Source organism: Callospermophilus lateralis, chromosome 1 (genome assembly GCF_048772815.1).
Source record: "Callospermophilus lateralis isolate mCalLat2 chromosome 1, mCalLat2.hap1, whole genome shotgun sequence".
In the NCBI taxonomy this organism is placed as follows: domain Eukaryota; kingdom Metazoa; phylum Chordata; class Mammalia; order Rodentia; family Sciuridae; genus Callospermophilus; species Callospermophilus lateralis.
Genome location: NC_135305.1, coordinates 62,273,023 through 62,287,059, shown reverse-complemented (window position 1 = coordinate 62,287,059; position 14,037 = coordinate 62,273,023). Strand labels below are relative to the sequence as shown.

General features: G+C 32.9%; 1 protein-coding gene across 1 annotated transcript in view; it reads left to right on the top strand.

Moving 5' to 3' along the window:
• The window catches only part of Cacna2d1 (calcium voltage-gated channel auxiliary subunit alpha2delta 1), a 449,854-nt gene extending 436,633 nt beyond the window's left edge, over positions 1 to 13,221 (top strand). The window contains exons 37-39 of the mRNA XM_076835140.2: positions 1,389 to 1,498; positions 1,813 to 1,895; positions 9,237 to 13,221. Of these exons, the coding sequence (XP_076691255.1) occupies positions 1,389 to 1,498; positions 1,813 to 1,895; positions 9,237 to 9,353 (310 nt within the window). The 3' untranslated portion in view covers positions 9,354 to 13,221. The remainder of the gene's footprint in view (positions 1 to 1,388; positions 1,499 to 1,812; positions 1,896 to 9,236) is intronic.
• Positions 13,222 to 14,037: the final 816 nt, after the last annotated feature.

Sequence of the window (14,037 nt, the reverse complement as noted above, 5' to 3'; positions counted from 1 at the left end):
TACTTTTAGAGACAGAATGCAAGTTACTACAGAAGAAATGTTAACAGAGGGTAGAGGAAATATGAGGAGGCAAGGTAATCTGAGATCCTGTAAGGGCTGAAATAGTTGCTAGGGGATTTGGAAAGGCAGTCTATAACAGTTGAAGAATTTTTTTTTTTCTTTTAAAGAAGGGGTTATCATGAATTTTAATAAACATGGTTAGTGTGTTTTATGACTTAATTTTGAAAACAACTATGTCCAAGAAGGAGGTAGAAGGTATGAATAGGAGAGGAATAGGGAGAAGTCAAACATGAAATCAAAAAAGCAGATCAGCTTGTTTGGAGCACTGTAAGCCATTAACTGCAAGGAAATGGACTTGTAGCAAGTGACAGGAAGACATCAGAGTTTAGGGTCCTTGGACCTGTCATTAACTGAGGTCCAATAATAATGCATACCTCACAAACTAAGTTAATCCATAAGGTTAATATATATATATATATATATATATATATATATATATATATATATATATATATATATTTTTTTTTTTTTTTTTTCAAGACATTTGAGTCATGGTTTTATTTGATTTGCTTTATGTTTGTGTTCCAAGTTCAATGGAAAAAAAGTAGTGAAATTCCATTTCTAGGGAAAAATATGTAATCATAATAAAATTTCTTTATTTTTGCATTTTTACTTTGGTTGCACAGGAGAACAGATGCACCTTAGGATATGGCTAAAATAGGATGGAATTTAAAGCTCTTGATTCTGTCTCTGTATTGTCCAATGCAGGAGTTACCAGCCACAAGTGGCTATTTGAATTTCCATTAAAGTGAAATAAAATTAACTGAAGTACTGTGCCTCAGTCACACATGTCACATTTCAAGTGCTTCATAGTTTCTTGACTAAAGTATTCCCTATTGAACAGAGTAGAAAACATTTCCATCTTTACAGAAAGTTTGCTGAGCATTATTAATCTAGTCTTTATTCTGCCCTTAGCTTGGGTAAGATGTTGAGTCACTTTTGTGCTCCTCATTTTCTTACCTATAAAATATTGCATCTTTGGCATACTTTTAAAGGTCTTTAAACATAACAAATTAAACTTTTTTCCCCTAAGTGTCAACAAAAATTGGTACAGATTTTGCAATGAAGTCTAACACTTTAAAATCGCCATAGTTATTTACCATTCATTTGCGAGAGGTAACATGTCCATGCTCATAAATAAGAGTGTGGTCATCTCTCTTTTCTAAAATCATACTCATTCTGTTGTACTAATTTGTTAATAGTGATATTTTGTGTTTCAAAGTCATATTTTGCTTCTTGTTTTAGTATGTGACAATTTGGGGAAACTTCCATTCTTTCCCCAAAAGCTACTTTTCATTTTATGTGTTACTTTAACATTTGTTTTTCAGAATATTTCATGTAGAAAAGCTTATGAACACCAACTTAATATTCATAATGGTGGAGAGCAAAGGCACATGTCCTTGTGACACACGGCTGCTTATACAAGCTGAGCAGACTTGTATCCTTTGATGTCAGATGTTCAGAACACAAAAGAATCTTAAAGATTTTATCCTTGTCATGTTGTTTATGATCATTAGAGTACTATGATCCCCCACAAGGGAAGAATGGTTCCCTCACCCAAAATGTGGTTTAAATGTACAAACTGATTATGCTGCTGTTCACACACCATTAAAATCCCCAAGTTATCAGGTTGATTGTGTTGGATGAGAGTGATGGCATAGATATCTCTTGCTTGCTTGTGGGAATAAACACATTTCATTGTACTTTTTTAATTATGTGGAAAAAAAAAATGTCCTTAACAAGTCTCTTTAGCGGATGGTCCAGACCCCTGTGATATGGTTAAACGACCCAGATACCGGAAAGGGCCTGAGGTCTGCTTCGATGACAATGTCCTGGTAAGACAATGCTTTCACTGGATTAAAACATTATAACTTAATGGTCATTATCCACAAGAACTTAAGGAGATAAGCTGCAATTTAAACTCAAGCACAATGTCCTATTCATAGTTTTTCTCATTAGCATGATGTACTTGCTAGTTCAGATTTTTCATTTCAGTAGTTTCCATGGTTAGCATAAACTTAATAGTTGCTTCTTCTCTCTGTCTTTCCCACAGAAATTGTACTTTCAAACACAACTCCAGTCAATTTACTAATAATTCAAGGTCACAAATTTGATGATTTTAAAGACTTTCTGATAAATAAGAACTTCTAGTGACTGTTACTTATGGTGTATGTATTGGCTACCTTCATTTATATTTAAACTCTGAAAATACAAAAGTTATTTTGATTATGATATTTATGTTAGTTTGTGTTTAGTCTTCACTCAGTCTGTTTTAGAACTTGTCATAGAGCTAATGTCCTGCTTTGTTTTACATAATTTCTGATTCTATCAGATATTAGATTTGTATTATTTCTCTAGATTGTATTAATGTTTTTCTCTATTATTTGAAATATAACAGGTCAGTTATACAGGATTAGTTTGATGAAATACTGCAAAGCATCTTTAATATATGTTATTTAAAGATGATTATCACTATTTTTGCTATAATTTAAGTGTCTTTCTGTAATAAATACTATTCTTACTATGTATATAATAAACTTTAAAAATATACTTTAAAAACTATTATTATTATTATTATTATTATTATTAAACCTAGGGGCACTTTAACATTGAGATGCATCCCCAGACCTTTTTATTTTGAGACAGGATCTTGCTCGAATGCTGAGGTTGGCCTCAAACTTATGTTCCTTCTGCCTCAGGCTCCCAAGTCATTGGGATTAGAGACATATGCCACTGCATCCAGCTAAAATTATTTTAATTATTAGGAATCTCAAAAGTCAGATAAAAATATCTGTCCACTTATTTTAATGATTTTAAGTATAATATATTACAATTCTGATTTTCGATTATGTCTGTGTAGTGAGTGGCTTGCTCACACCAGTGAGCATGTACATATGGGGCATGAATTGGCTATTCTGATAGCATGTCAGAACAGCCCTTGATGAATGTTTATTTTTTAGAATATTTATTTATTTAGAATAGGCTTAGCTACTCAGGTGTATACATAGCCACATTTGTTCCACAGAGGATAAGGCATTTTCACAGACACATACTAGGTAACTAGGTAATATTAATTAAAAATGGGGCCAAGAAAATAAACTTAGTGATAGAGAATAGGATTAAAAATGCAAGAGCTGTTAACCAGTAAATCCCAGATATCTCTGTGATGAGTTCTGACTATTCATCTTGATAGTGAAAATTATTCAGAATTATAACTGAGTTGTTTTCAGTTATACCCTGTAAGAAATAAAATCCAGACATGAAGACTTCTGTTACTCTGTCTACTACACCTTCAGGATTCTTGTTCACATACAATCTTTCTCCAAAAAAAGATTTTTGTGAGCCCAAGGACAGTGTCACTCCTTAGGGAAATTTCACTCATCAATTATTTGTGACCAACCTTCAACAGTGCAAAGACAGTTTACTCAGATGAACTTTAAAAATGATATACAAAACCTATGCCCTAAAACAATTTCCTTCTAAGGGCTGTATATTTTGACCAACAAATTAAAAATATTTGACTCAGACAAAAATTTCCAACCATTCAAGTTCCCATAAATTGTGTATTGGGTTGTGTGTGAAAGTACAGCTCTTGCTCAGTAGCTTGGTGTGCTAATAATATGTTTCTTTAGCAGTGGAGTATTTTGGTAATGCTTATTTGCAATGGTCACTGTGAATCTGCTCTGGATGGAGGCTCACATTAACTGCTAATTGCCAGCAAATTGCATGAAATCTCATCTTGTATGTCTTCTTTTCTGTGTTTTCTTTCCTTTCCCTGTACTTGCTACTTTGCCCGTTATTAATAGGATCAACTTATATGCACAACGAGTCGTGCCTGTACCATGATGTCAGCTCCTATCTTCATTTTACTGCAAGTTTTCATGTGGTGTGGATGGTCAGTCACTTTCTCTAATTTTTATTTTGTTTTGTTTTTCACTTGAAATTTTAGAAAATAACCCATATTCCTAAATCCTCAATAATGTCCTGAAGCAAGGTTATTAAAATTCTAATACTAATATTATTTTGTAAATTGCTGATTTCTAATGGTACCTAAGTTTATCATCCTAAACAGAACATAACAATTCCTATATTTATTTTAAATTCATTTTCTCATAACATGTTTGTGTAAAGATTGTCACTGTTTACAAAAATGTATACAGCCTTTATGATAGCACACTTTTACTAAAGAGAAATACCTAACAGCAGCTAATTTATATTTTTTAAATGCTAGCATGAAATTAATTCTGATTTTCTTATCAACTGGTCTAGTTTAATTAACTTAGAGTTTTATTCCCCAAATATTGATATTCTTATTGAAATAAGTGTTTCTAATTTCTAAGTTTATTCAATTAAATATTTCTTCTATTAAACCAAAATTATCATTTTTACTAATATTTAGAGTACTTTCTGAATTATGTAAGCAATGCAGATAAGTAGGTGTTTGGGAGATGCATTTGTGTTCAGAGTTCTATTTATTGCTACATGGTTTCATTTCTGATGCTCTGGAATAATCATGATTGTGCTACTAGAGCAACTTCTGTTGTCTTTCTTCATCAGTCTCTAGGTATTCATTGATTAGGAAACCACTAGATGGAGATATGGCCATTACTAAGAATGCAATGAGCTCCTGGGGGTTGGGAGACTACAGGAGTAGAAGGATTCTCAGAAAATAGCCTGATTTGTTTTGGGATAATAAGATAATCCTTATCATGAAAAAAATATTCCAAGTCAAAGGTATTTTAGCCAGTTTTATTAATTAAGGTAAAAGGCCCAAATTAAATAATCCCTCTTCATACATACTATCTTGATATATAGGCAGCTATTTGAAATATAACTTTTATCAAATCCCTTAAGAAGTACTCAGTTACATAAGATGGACAAAAACATCAATAATAGCTATCAGCCACCTGCCTGCATAAGAAATAAGTAAATGATGGAAGAAGGAATTCTACGCAATTTGCTCAAACTGGGGAAACAGTTAGATTGTCTCTGTCAGGGTCACACAGAAAGTTAAAATTTATAGAAATGAAAGTGAGTTGATATACATATATAGATTTAGTCTGTGCTACACTGGCTTAGGAGGGGCTTGATCTCCACCCTCAGCTTTCTTGACCTCCCTAGGAAGGGAGAACTAGGCCCAGCCCCTCAACCTCCACTCCCAGTATGAGGAAATTGTTTTCAATTTGAGAGGGGCCCCCAACTTCATAGGGAGCCTGCTTCAAAATCATGCAGTACACTCACATGCACTTGTCCAAATATATGTATTTGTTAATTTTATGTGTTCTAATATAGCAGTAATACTGAGAAGGTAATACCCAAGGTATTCATAGAATTCATCACTGGATAGTGAAAGCATTAATTTTACTCACCTTTTCTATAGTGAGAGCAAATTACATTGACTTTTTTTCTATGTAAATTTCATAACCAGAATAACAAAAAAAAAAAAAAAAAGGTTAAGAAAATTGAGTTTCCTTTGCGTAGCAAACAAAGTATTTGAGCTGTGGTTGGTTTCCTGAGACATCTGCCTTCCAAGACAGAATACTTATTCTACAGTTACATAGCCAAAGGTATATAACAGCACAAGGTAAACACATGCCAGTTGGGTATAGATAGACTCTCTTTGAAACATTTAAAGGAAACGTTCTTGTATCCTGTATAGTCCAAAAAGGATATGAATTGTGGGTATACAATTATGAACCCCCACACTATGAGGACTTCCTTAAAACACAAGTGTTAAAATGAGACCTTTTGGCAGTGGTTTCATGAAGATTTCAGTGGTGAACAACCAAAACAGCAAGTAAATAAAGATCAAGATGTTAATTAAAGCAGAAAATAAGCCAGTAATTTCTCCATTAAGAAACTTTTATTTTATGTAACCCTACTTTATAAAAGGATGCTATGGATACATAAATATTGAACATGCATAAAAATATCTATATGTTTATTAATCTTCCTACATTTAAAGAGTTTAACACATTCTACCTATCTCATGGGTTTATGTAGTTGGGTGATAAAATGCTATGTAGAAAGACAGCTTATGTGTTATGGGCATTATTGCTATCAAAGGATTTAATGTATAGTATCTATCTACCTTAAAATTGTTAGCATATATTTTCTTTGGAGCTTAGGGTGACTTTAGTTCAGACTTACCTGAACTCAATAATTAGTCTTTAATTCAGAAAAGAGCAAAACGTCCTTAGCCAAATGTCTGAAATACTTTATTTAAATAGATTAAAATTCTATTATTTGTGCAATTAGTTGTTCCAGGTTCTAGTTGTGGAAAGAAAGACAGGGAAAGATTTAGTTTTAACAACAGCACATTGAAGAGATTTTTAGAGTTATGTTTCTTTCAACAAGTTATGGAGAAGGAAAAGAAACAAAGAATTCTCGGGTGACATATTATTAAGTCTTTTGAGAGAAGTCCCATATGAGAAGTCTAGTAAAAAATAGTGTTATTTTAAACACACACACACACACACACACACACACACACACAGTGTATGTGTGTGTACTGCATCTTTTTCTATTTTAAAGTTAAACTGAAATAAGGTACCAAGCTATTATTTTCTACTGAAATGATTTTTAAAATGATACTGATTAATCTGGTCATGGTGTCAGTGGAATTTTAGCCTCTACAAGACAGAAAACACTGTTTCCTCCCACAGTGTGTTCATTTGTGATTTAAAATGGTTAAAAAAAGGTATCTCATAATTTACTTCCACGTAATAATTTCTGTTCTTATTGCATGTGATTGCAGCATGTAAAACATGATCAGGAAATTAAGGGGTCAGATTTTTTTCACTGTGAATCGACATACAGCCTACAGGGACTCCAAATAATTTATCTAACCTACCACCTCTGAAATTGGTAGACATCTCATCATCACATGGAGGAAATGGGGGGGGGGGCGATATATGTATGTATGGGTACACACACACACAATGAAGTAGGAGCCAGAGAGCAAAATACATTTCTAGAATATAAGGATATGTGTTATCTTCATAAGAATTTCCTCAACCAATGTACATCTTTTACATGAAAATGAGTTGTATGTATACAACAGTTTTTAATACTTTGCCAGAACTGCAGAGTACTCCTGGCTGAGTGACAATTAGGTCTTCTTTTGAGTATTACTTTATGTCTGTGGCCTTATTAACCAGTCAGCATGTGCACTGCTTCATTGAGTGCCTACTCTTATTTATCAAATGCTGCACACCTACTGTGTATCATGCCACTCCTGTATGTGTGGGATACTTATATCTCCACTCATGTACACATATAATTTTTTTTAAATCTAAAATTTGAATGTAACAAGTACCCTGTTTTTTATGTGGTTGCCCTATCCTACAGGGAACAGTACCTGAACAAAAAACAGCAGTGCAAAGGCCCTGTGCTTAGCCCATTGCAGAGAATGATAGTGTTTTAGGAATAGAGTTGGGGCTGAGGAAAGGAGAAGAATGTGGGAAGATGAAGGGGCAGCCAGGCTCCAGACCACATAAGACTTTGTAGGCCTTGGTAAGGAATTTGGATTTTGTTTTGAAAGTGATGAGAAATTTTAAACAAGATATGAAAGGATTTGATTTATGGTTTTAAGAAGAATGCTTTCTGGAGAAGGGATTGTAAAAGGGCAGAGTAGAAGCAAGGAGACAAGTATGGCAACTTCTGCAGAAGCACGGTGGTGACTGGAACTTGAGATGGTCAGAGGAGAGACAGTGGGTATGTATTTTGAAGTGAGAACTTAGTCGTTATGCTGATGCATACATTTGAGAAAAAGAGGAATCTCAGATGACTGGGAATCTTTAGCCTGATCTGTTTGAGGCAGCTTTTTCACTGCTGTGACTAAAAGAAATGACCAGAACAATTTTAGGCAAGGGAAATTTTATCTAGGGGCTCACAGTTTGAGAAGTCTCAATATCCAGCTTCATTCCTCAAGGCTCAAGATGAGCATAAGCCAAAGACATGTGAGAAAACATGTCCAGAAAGGAATATTATGTACAGTCCTCATGCTGTCTAGCTTTCAAGAGCATTGGACAAAGAATTATTTTATGCTTCTACTTAGATTGGGAGATACTTTTGAAAGTTAAAGTTTTCCTTTATAAATTCTTTTCTCTCAGCCTTCTTTTTAACAAATGAATAAAGAGAAAAGAGTTTTACTCTTCATACACAACCCAAGAAAGAAATTCTATTTATTTACCAAGTGGTAGGCACTTTGTTTATTCTGGTAAACCAAAACAACAACAAAGTTGTTAATTTTTGAGAGCTTAGAGTCTTTGTAAAAATCTTAAGGGAAGAACAAAAGAAAATGTTTTGGTTCATTCTTTTATATAACCTATCATTTTGAACCTTCAATTAGTGAATTCTTAAAAGATGTTTATGACAATGATTACATATGAGTTTTTTTTTCCAATGAAGTTCACTACATTTAAAGGATATGGTAAATGTGCAGATTCTAGAACCCAGGAATAAAAGGTAAAGAAGTTCATTTTACTAGGGAACCAAGTAAGCCACCACTATACCGTGGAGAATCTAAATAGATACAGTCATTGCTAATATTTCATGGTTCTTCAAACAAAACAACCTCTCTTTCTAGCTTATCTTTTCTGCATGTATATTTTCAGAATGTCCTTTCATTATTTGTGGTTCAAATACATTATTTTTCATTTTACTTTAATGCTTGATAAAGGTCCATGTATAACATAGCTACCATATGTTTCCCTTAGAAATTGGATAAGAGAAATATGGTAAATGGATTTTTTTAAAAAATTTACTTACTTTTCCTTATAGTGCTCAGTTACTAGGATCATTATTCTTGGGAATGATAGAACATTATCAAATTTTATTTTTATTTCTTGCCTTCTTAAATATATAGGACTTTTGGTACCATGACACAATATTTTTTATTTAAAAATGGGTATGTTTCTGAAAACAGCATTATTATTTTCTTTTACAATCATCAGAATCTACAACTAAAAATTTAAAGCATTTGTCAAATGGTTCTAGGGAAATTGCTTTACTCAACATTGCTGAACAATAAAATCTAGGTGAATGTTATTTATATGGATCCCATTTAGAGCAATTTTACAAGGTGAGTTCAAAGTGAACTACATATGGGTTACTCTGAAAGATGCCCCCCTAAATGTTTTTCAAGATTTTATTTTTTCCTTTCTTTCCAACAGGAGGACTATACCGACTGTGGAGGAGTTTCTGGATTAAATCCCTCCCTGTGGTCTATCTTTGGACTCCAGTTCCTACTACTTTGGCTGGTATCTGGCAGCAGACACTACCTATTGTGACCTAAAACCAAAATCGTCATAAGTCCAGTCCAGACCCTGCCAACACATGAGCCCTCAATTACATTAAAGTAGGGTCAACTGTCCAATCAGCAGAACATTAGCTGGGCCTGTACCATGCGTAACTCTAAGGCACAGATTCATAAGACACCCACTGGCTGCATGTCAGGGTGTCAGACCCTTAAATTTGTGTGAATGCTGCATCATCTATGTATAACATCAAAGCAAAATTCTATATGTGCTCTATTGGACAATTTGGGAGTCTGTTGTTGCTTTGTTGGTGATTACATGTAAAAGGGCTCCCCATGCAATTGTTTATGAATCATAAGAAATGTCTTGATTTTGACCTGGAATTTCAACTTGCTGCAATTTTACCAAGAAAGTCACTAGGGGTGGCGGGGAGTTATGTTTGCCTTCACTTATTCTTCTGTTAGAATTCCTGCTTTGAGTAGTTAGTGAGGGAGGGCAGGAAAGAAAGTAGTAACATTGATCTAAACTGTTGAAATATAAAAAAATGACTAATTTTCTGCCAAAAATTAGCCATGAATAAAATGCCTTATGAAGAATGACTTCTCTGCCAAAAATAAAACACAATTTAAGACCAATTAAATTTTGGTGAGGTAATGAATTGATGGTTTGACAATGTTAACTGAGAAACTATTAAACTAAAGGTGCTTGTGGGTGAAATTTGAACACGTGACTTATTTCCTCATAAATGTAAGCCCTTAAATGCTTTGACGTAATGTCCTTTTGTTCACAGTACAGTTATGTAGTGCTAGCCAGATACTTTAAAATGCTCTAAGAAAAGCTTGTTGGGGGGAGGGGAATGTTTTTCTTGTGACAAATGAACTTGGGTCACCAAGGGTATTTTGCATGATGCTGCTGCTATTTTAACTTTTTGGTTTTTCTCTTACTGTAGAGTGTAGTCCATTGAAAAGTTAACTGAGTGACATTATTGTCATGTAAGAATCTGAACCTTGCGGTGTAAATGCACTTAAGTCATCTTTAAAAACGTTGTTAAACTACTCTGAATATACTGTGCAATGTAAATGCTGAATGACTGGGTCAGGTAAACGGTGAAATGAGAAATAATGGATTTTATACAGATTCGTGCTTTTGCCTGAAAACCTATGTACAGATATTTTAAGTACATAAATCAGATTTAACACATTTATTTTTTGAAAAGTACATATATGTTCTCAATGAAGATTCATCCTAGGTTTCCTCTTTGTTCATTTCAATAGTAGCATGTACAATCTGAAAATTGCTGCTGCTGCTGATTCTGTCCCTCAATTTTAAATGATATGATCATTTAACTAACAGTTCCATGGAATTTGGAGAGGGTTTTACAAATAATCTGAACAAACAGGAAACCTTGAATCTATATGTATGCACATGAACACTTGATTGTGAATAAAATTTGTTTTTATACAGTCTCATTGGTGAAAATGGTTAGTGTAGTAAATTGGATATTTCATTGTAGATTAATATTGTAGCAAAATATTATTTATGCTTTTAAATTATTTTCAGGAATAAACAGTATTTGAAGAAAGGATAAAAACGATGAATGTGTAATTCTAGGAATAGTGAATAATTTTATTGAAGGCTGAAAGTATAAAGATATTTTTTATGGTAAAATGCATTTGTTTTCCAAACATGCCAAATATTGGTGTGTGTATATGCTGGAAATTTTCTTATATATCATTTTAATGTCAAAGTTATTTACATTATCCAGCATGCTTTAATATGTTCCACATATCAAAGATATAACCAATTCTTTAGCAATGTTTAAAAGATATATTTGTTTTTAGCTTTGCATACATTTGTAATTCCCTTCTACCACTACTATGTCTTAAGTACCACTGTGTATATTTCCTTATTTAAGTTTTTTTTTAATTTAAAATAGGGGGAGGGGAAATGGAATCACTTTGCCAACTATTGTTCTAAGAATTGACATCGGTTACCATTTCTAACACATTGTCGTGATTTTGTAGTCCATTCATAACTGGTATTGACATTTTAGAAAACACCAAAGTGATTTAAAGATTAATAATGATATGTTTAAATCATGTTGTTTGTTAATGAAATATTTAAAACTTATTAACTTTTGCTAGATCATTTTAAATCATGAAAGTGTTGGAAAGGGAATATCAAAATATAATGTTATTAGAATGTGTATATAAATAACGCACATTAAAACAATTTAATTGCTTCCAGCATACAACAAAACTACCTTAAAATTATTCTCAAAGTCTGTTAAATATATCTTCATAGCTAATGTCATTTATATAGTATGTTTTCATCAGCTGCATTATTTTGTATTAATCATAGTTAAACTTGGCATCTAGTGGCAGGGCCCTATTTGAGTATAAAACTATGACGTGACAACCACACACATGTAACAAATTGGGTAAGAACATGTTCTCTGATTAAAGATTGTCTTAATGACATAGTAGTCTTCATGCTTTTAGCATGTTTTTGTTGTTGTTGTTTGTTGTTCAAAGACAGTAACACTCATCCCTTTAAATTATTATGCTAAATTTTATTTTTCTGTAAATTATGTCAATAAGAATTTCAATTTTAGTCTGGTATTAGAATTGACTTCCAAAGACTGAAAAGTACAAGAGATAAATAAAAGGCTTTTTAAACTTTTTTTTTATTACTTATTTAATTTTTACTATACTCTTGTAGTTTAATGCAGTTTGTCACTAAAAGTCAGAAAAAGTCTTGCATTGGTGTTGCATAACAAGAATTTTGCATTACTGGTTTCTTTATCTTTTCTTCATTTGAACAACCAGCATTACTGCCAAACACCAAACGTGGTCCATATTTGTAACAGGTTTTTAACATGACATAGTTAGCAAGTTTGATCGAAAAGATATTCAGGTCCTGGGCCTATAAGATTTTAGTATGATCTTTTTTCATGTTTCTAATGTGTGAGGCATTCTTGCTTAACTTCGAGGAAAATAAAACAAAACAGTGTTGCTGCCATTTGTAAGTTTTCCTATTTATAATATTCTTTTATTAACCTTCAAACTGGCCTTATGGGGTTCAAATAGGCAGTATCCCTTTTAAGTGACCTTTGCAACCCAAGTGTTACTTGCTTATTTGATGCTCTCTTGTATTTTACATCTCATTTAAATCTTCGTCTTGTCTTCACCAAAGCTAAAATTCTGTGTCTTGATTTAAAACTCGTAAGCTATTCTATTGATCATATTAGTTGACATTAAAATCTCTAAAGGTATAGCATCTAACCTAGGGATACAAAATGGATTTTGTGACTTTTTCACTTGCCCAAATTCCAACTGTTTTATTATTATCTGGAAATTCTATTGTTTTCCATAGTTAAAATTTCCAATGTTAATATTGTTAATATCCACTGTGCATTTCTGTAAAGAGCAAATCCAAAGTATCAAGTATTAAAAAATTCCAGAACTTTGAAGAATTACACTGTCCTTACCAATGGTTACATCTATCGTTTAAGTTCACATAAAAGAAATTATCTCAAATTCCACCGAGACTAATGGGATACTGTCTTGTATAGATGCCAATCCAGTTTACAGTATGACCTGGCAAAATTATCTTTCTTGTTGTGTTGTATGATTGTTGGATCATGCTTTTAGGGAAACTTTTAATGAAATGCCCAGTGTGCATCCATGCAAAAGACCAAGTGGCTTTTGTGAACAATAGCTCTTTTCTCCCCTTTATTATGTTCTCTTGACACTTTTGTGGAAATTAACTAGCCTGATAAAAACATTTTGTAAAAATTTGTATAATACTGTTATAAAAATATTTATAATCCCAGAAAATGTTGTGTTAAATCTTGTGCAAAAACAGTATATTCAGAATAAAAGTTTATCATTTAAAGTCACCACACAGCTTGGATTATTTGCTTTAAAAAAAATAAGATTCAGTTGAAAGAGACAGAGACCTCTCTCATAAATGTATTTTAGGGAAGCAGGTGTTCTGGTGATAAGGATTCTGGATTTTGGAAATAAAATTTAGAATTATGAAAGTGTTTTTTTACAGTTCAAAGCATACTTGTAACATTTTTACATAATTCTAAACTTTCTCACCTGTGCCTTCTCCAGGAACTTAATAAATCAGATTTTGGACTACTATTGTGAAAAACATTTCCTAGGCAAAAATAATATTTCATTTCTCAAAGACTTTGGGGAAAATAGTTTGAAAGAAATTAGAATAGCTGAAATATGCATATCTTTTATACACTTAACATCTAAATATTTCTAGCAACTTTATAGTAAAAACAGCTGAGGCAATGGAGTGTAACATAAGAAGTTTTATAAAGAAGCCGAGTAAGGTTCCTTTTACATTTACAACAGATCCTTCTTCCTCATGCTCACCTAATAAAGTCATGGGCCCGACATCGTGTGGAAGCCTACCTGGCTTTTTCTTTCTGGGGAATCCCACAAAACAGAACAAAATAACTAGGTCCTAGTGTATGTGTTTGTGTGTGTGTGTGTGTGTGTGTGTGTGTGTGTGTGTTTCCTAGGGCCTCGTATATGCTGGGGCAAGTCCTATTCCCACAGCCATTGGCCCCATATCTTATAAAGGCATTTTAAAAGAAAAAAAATACTTAAAAATATAAAGTACATATTATTGGTTTTCTGAACATCTGGCTTCGTTCTGTACCAATGTATCTCCTCAACTGTGTAACTCCCCAGAG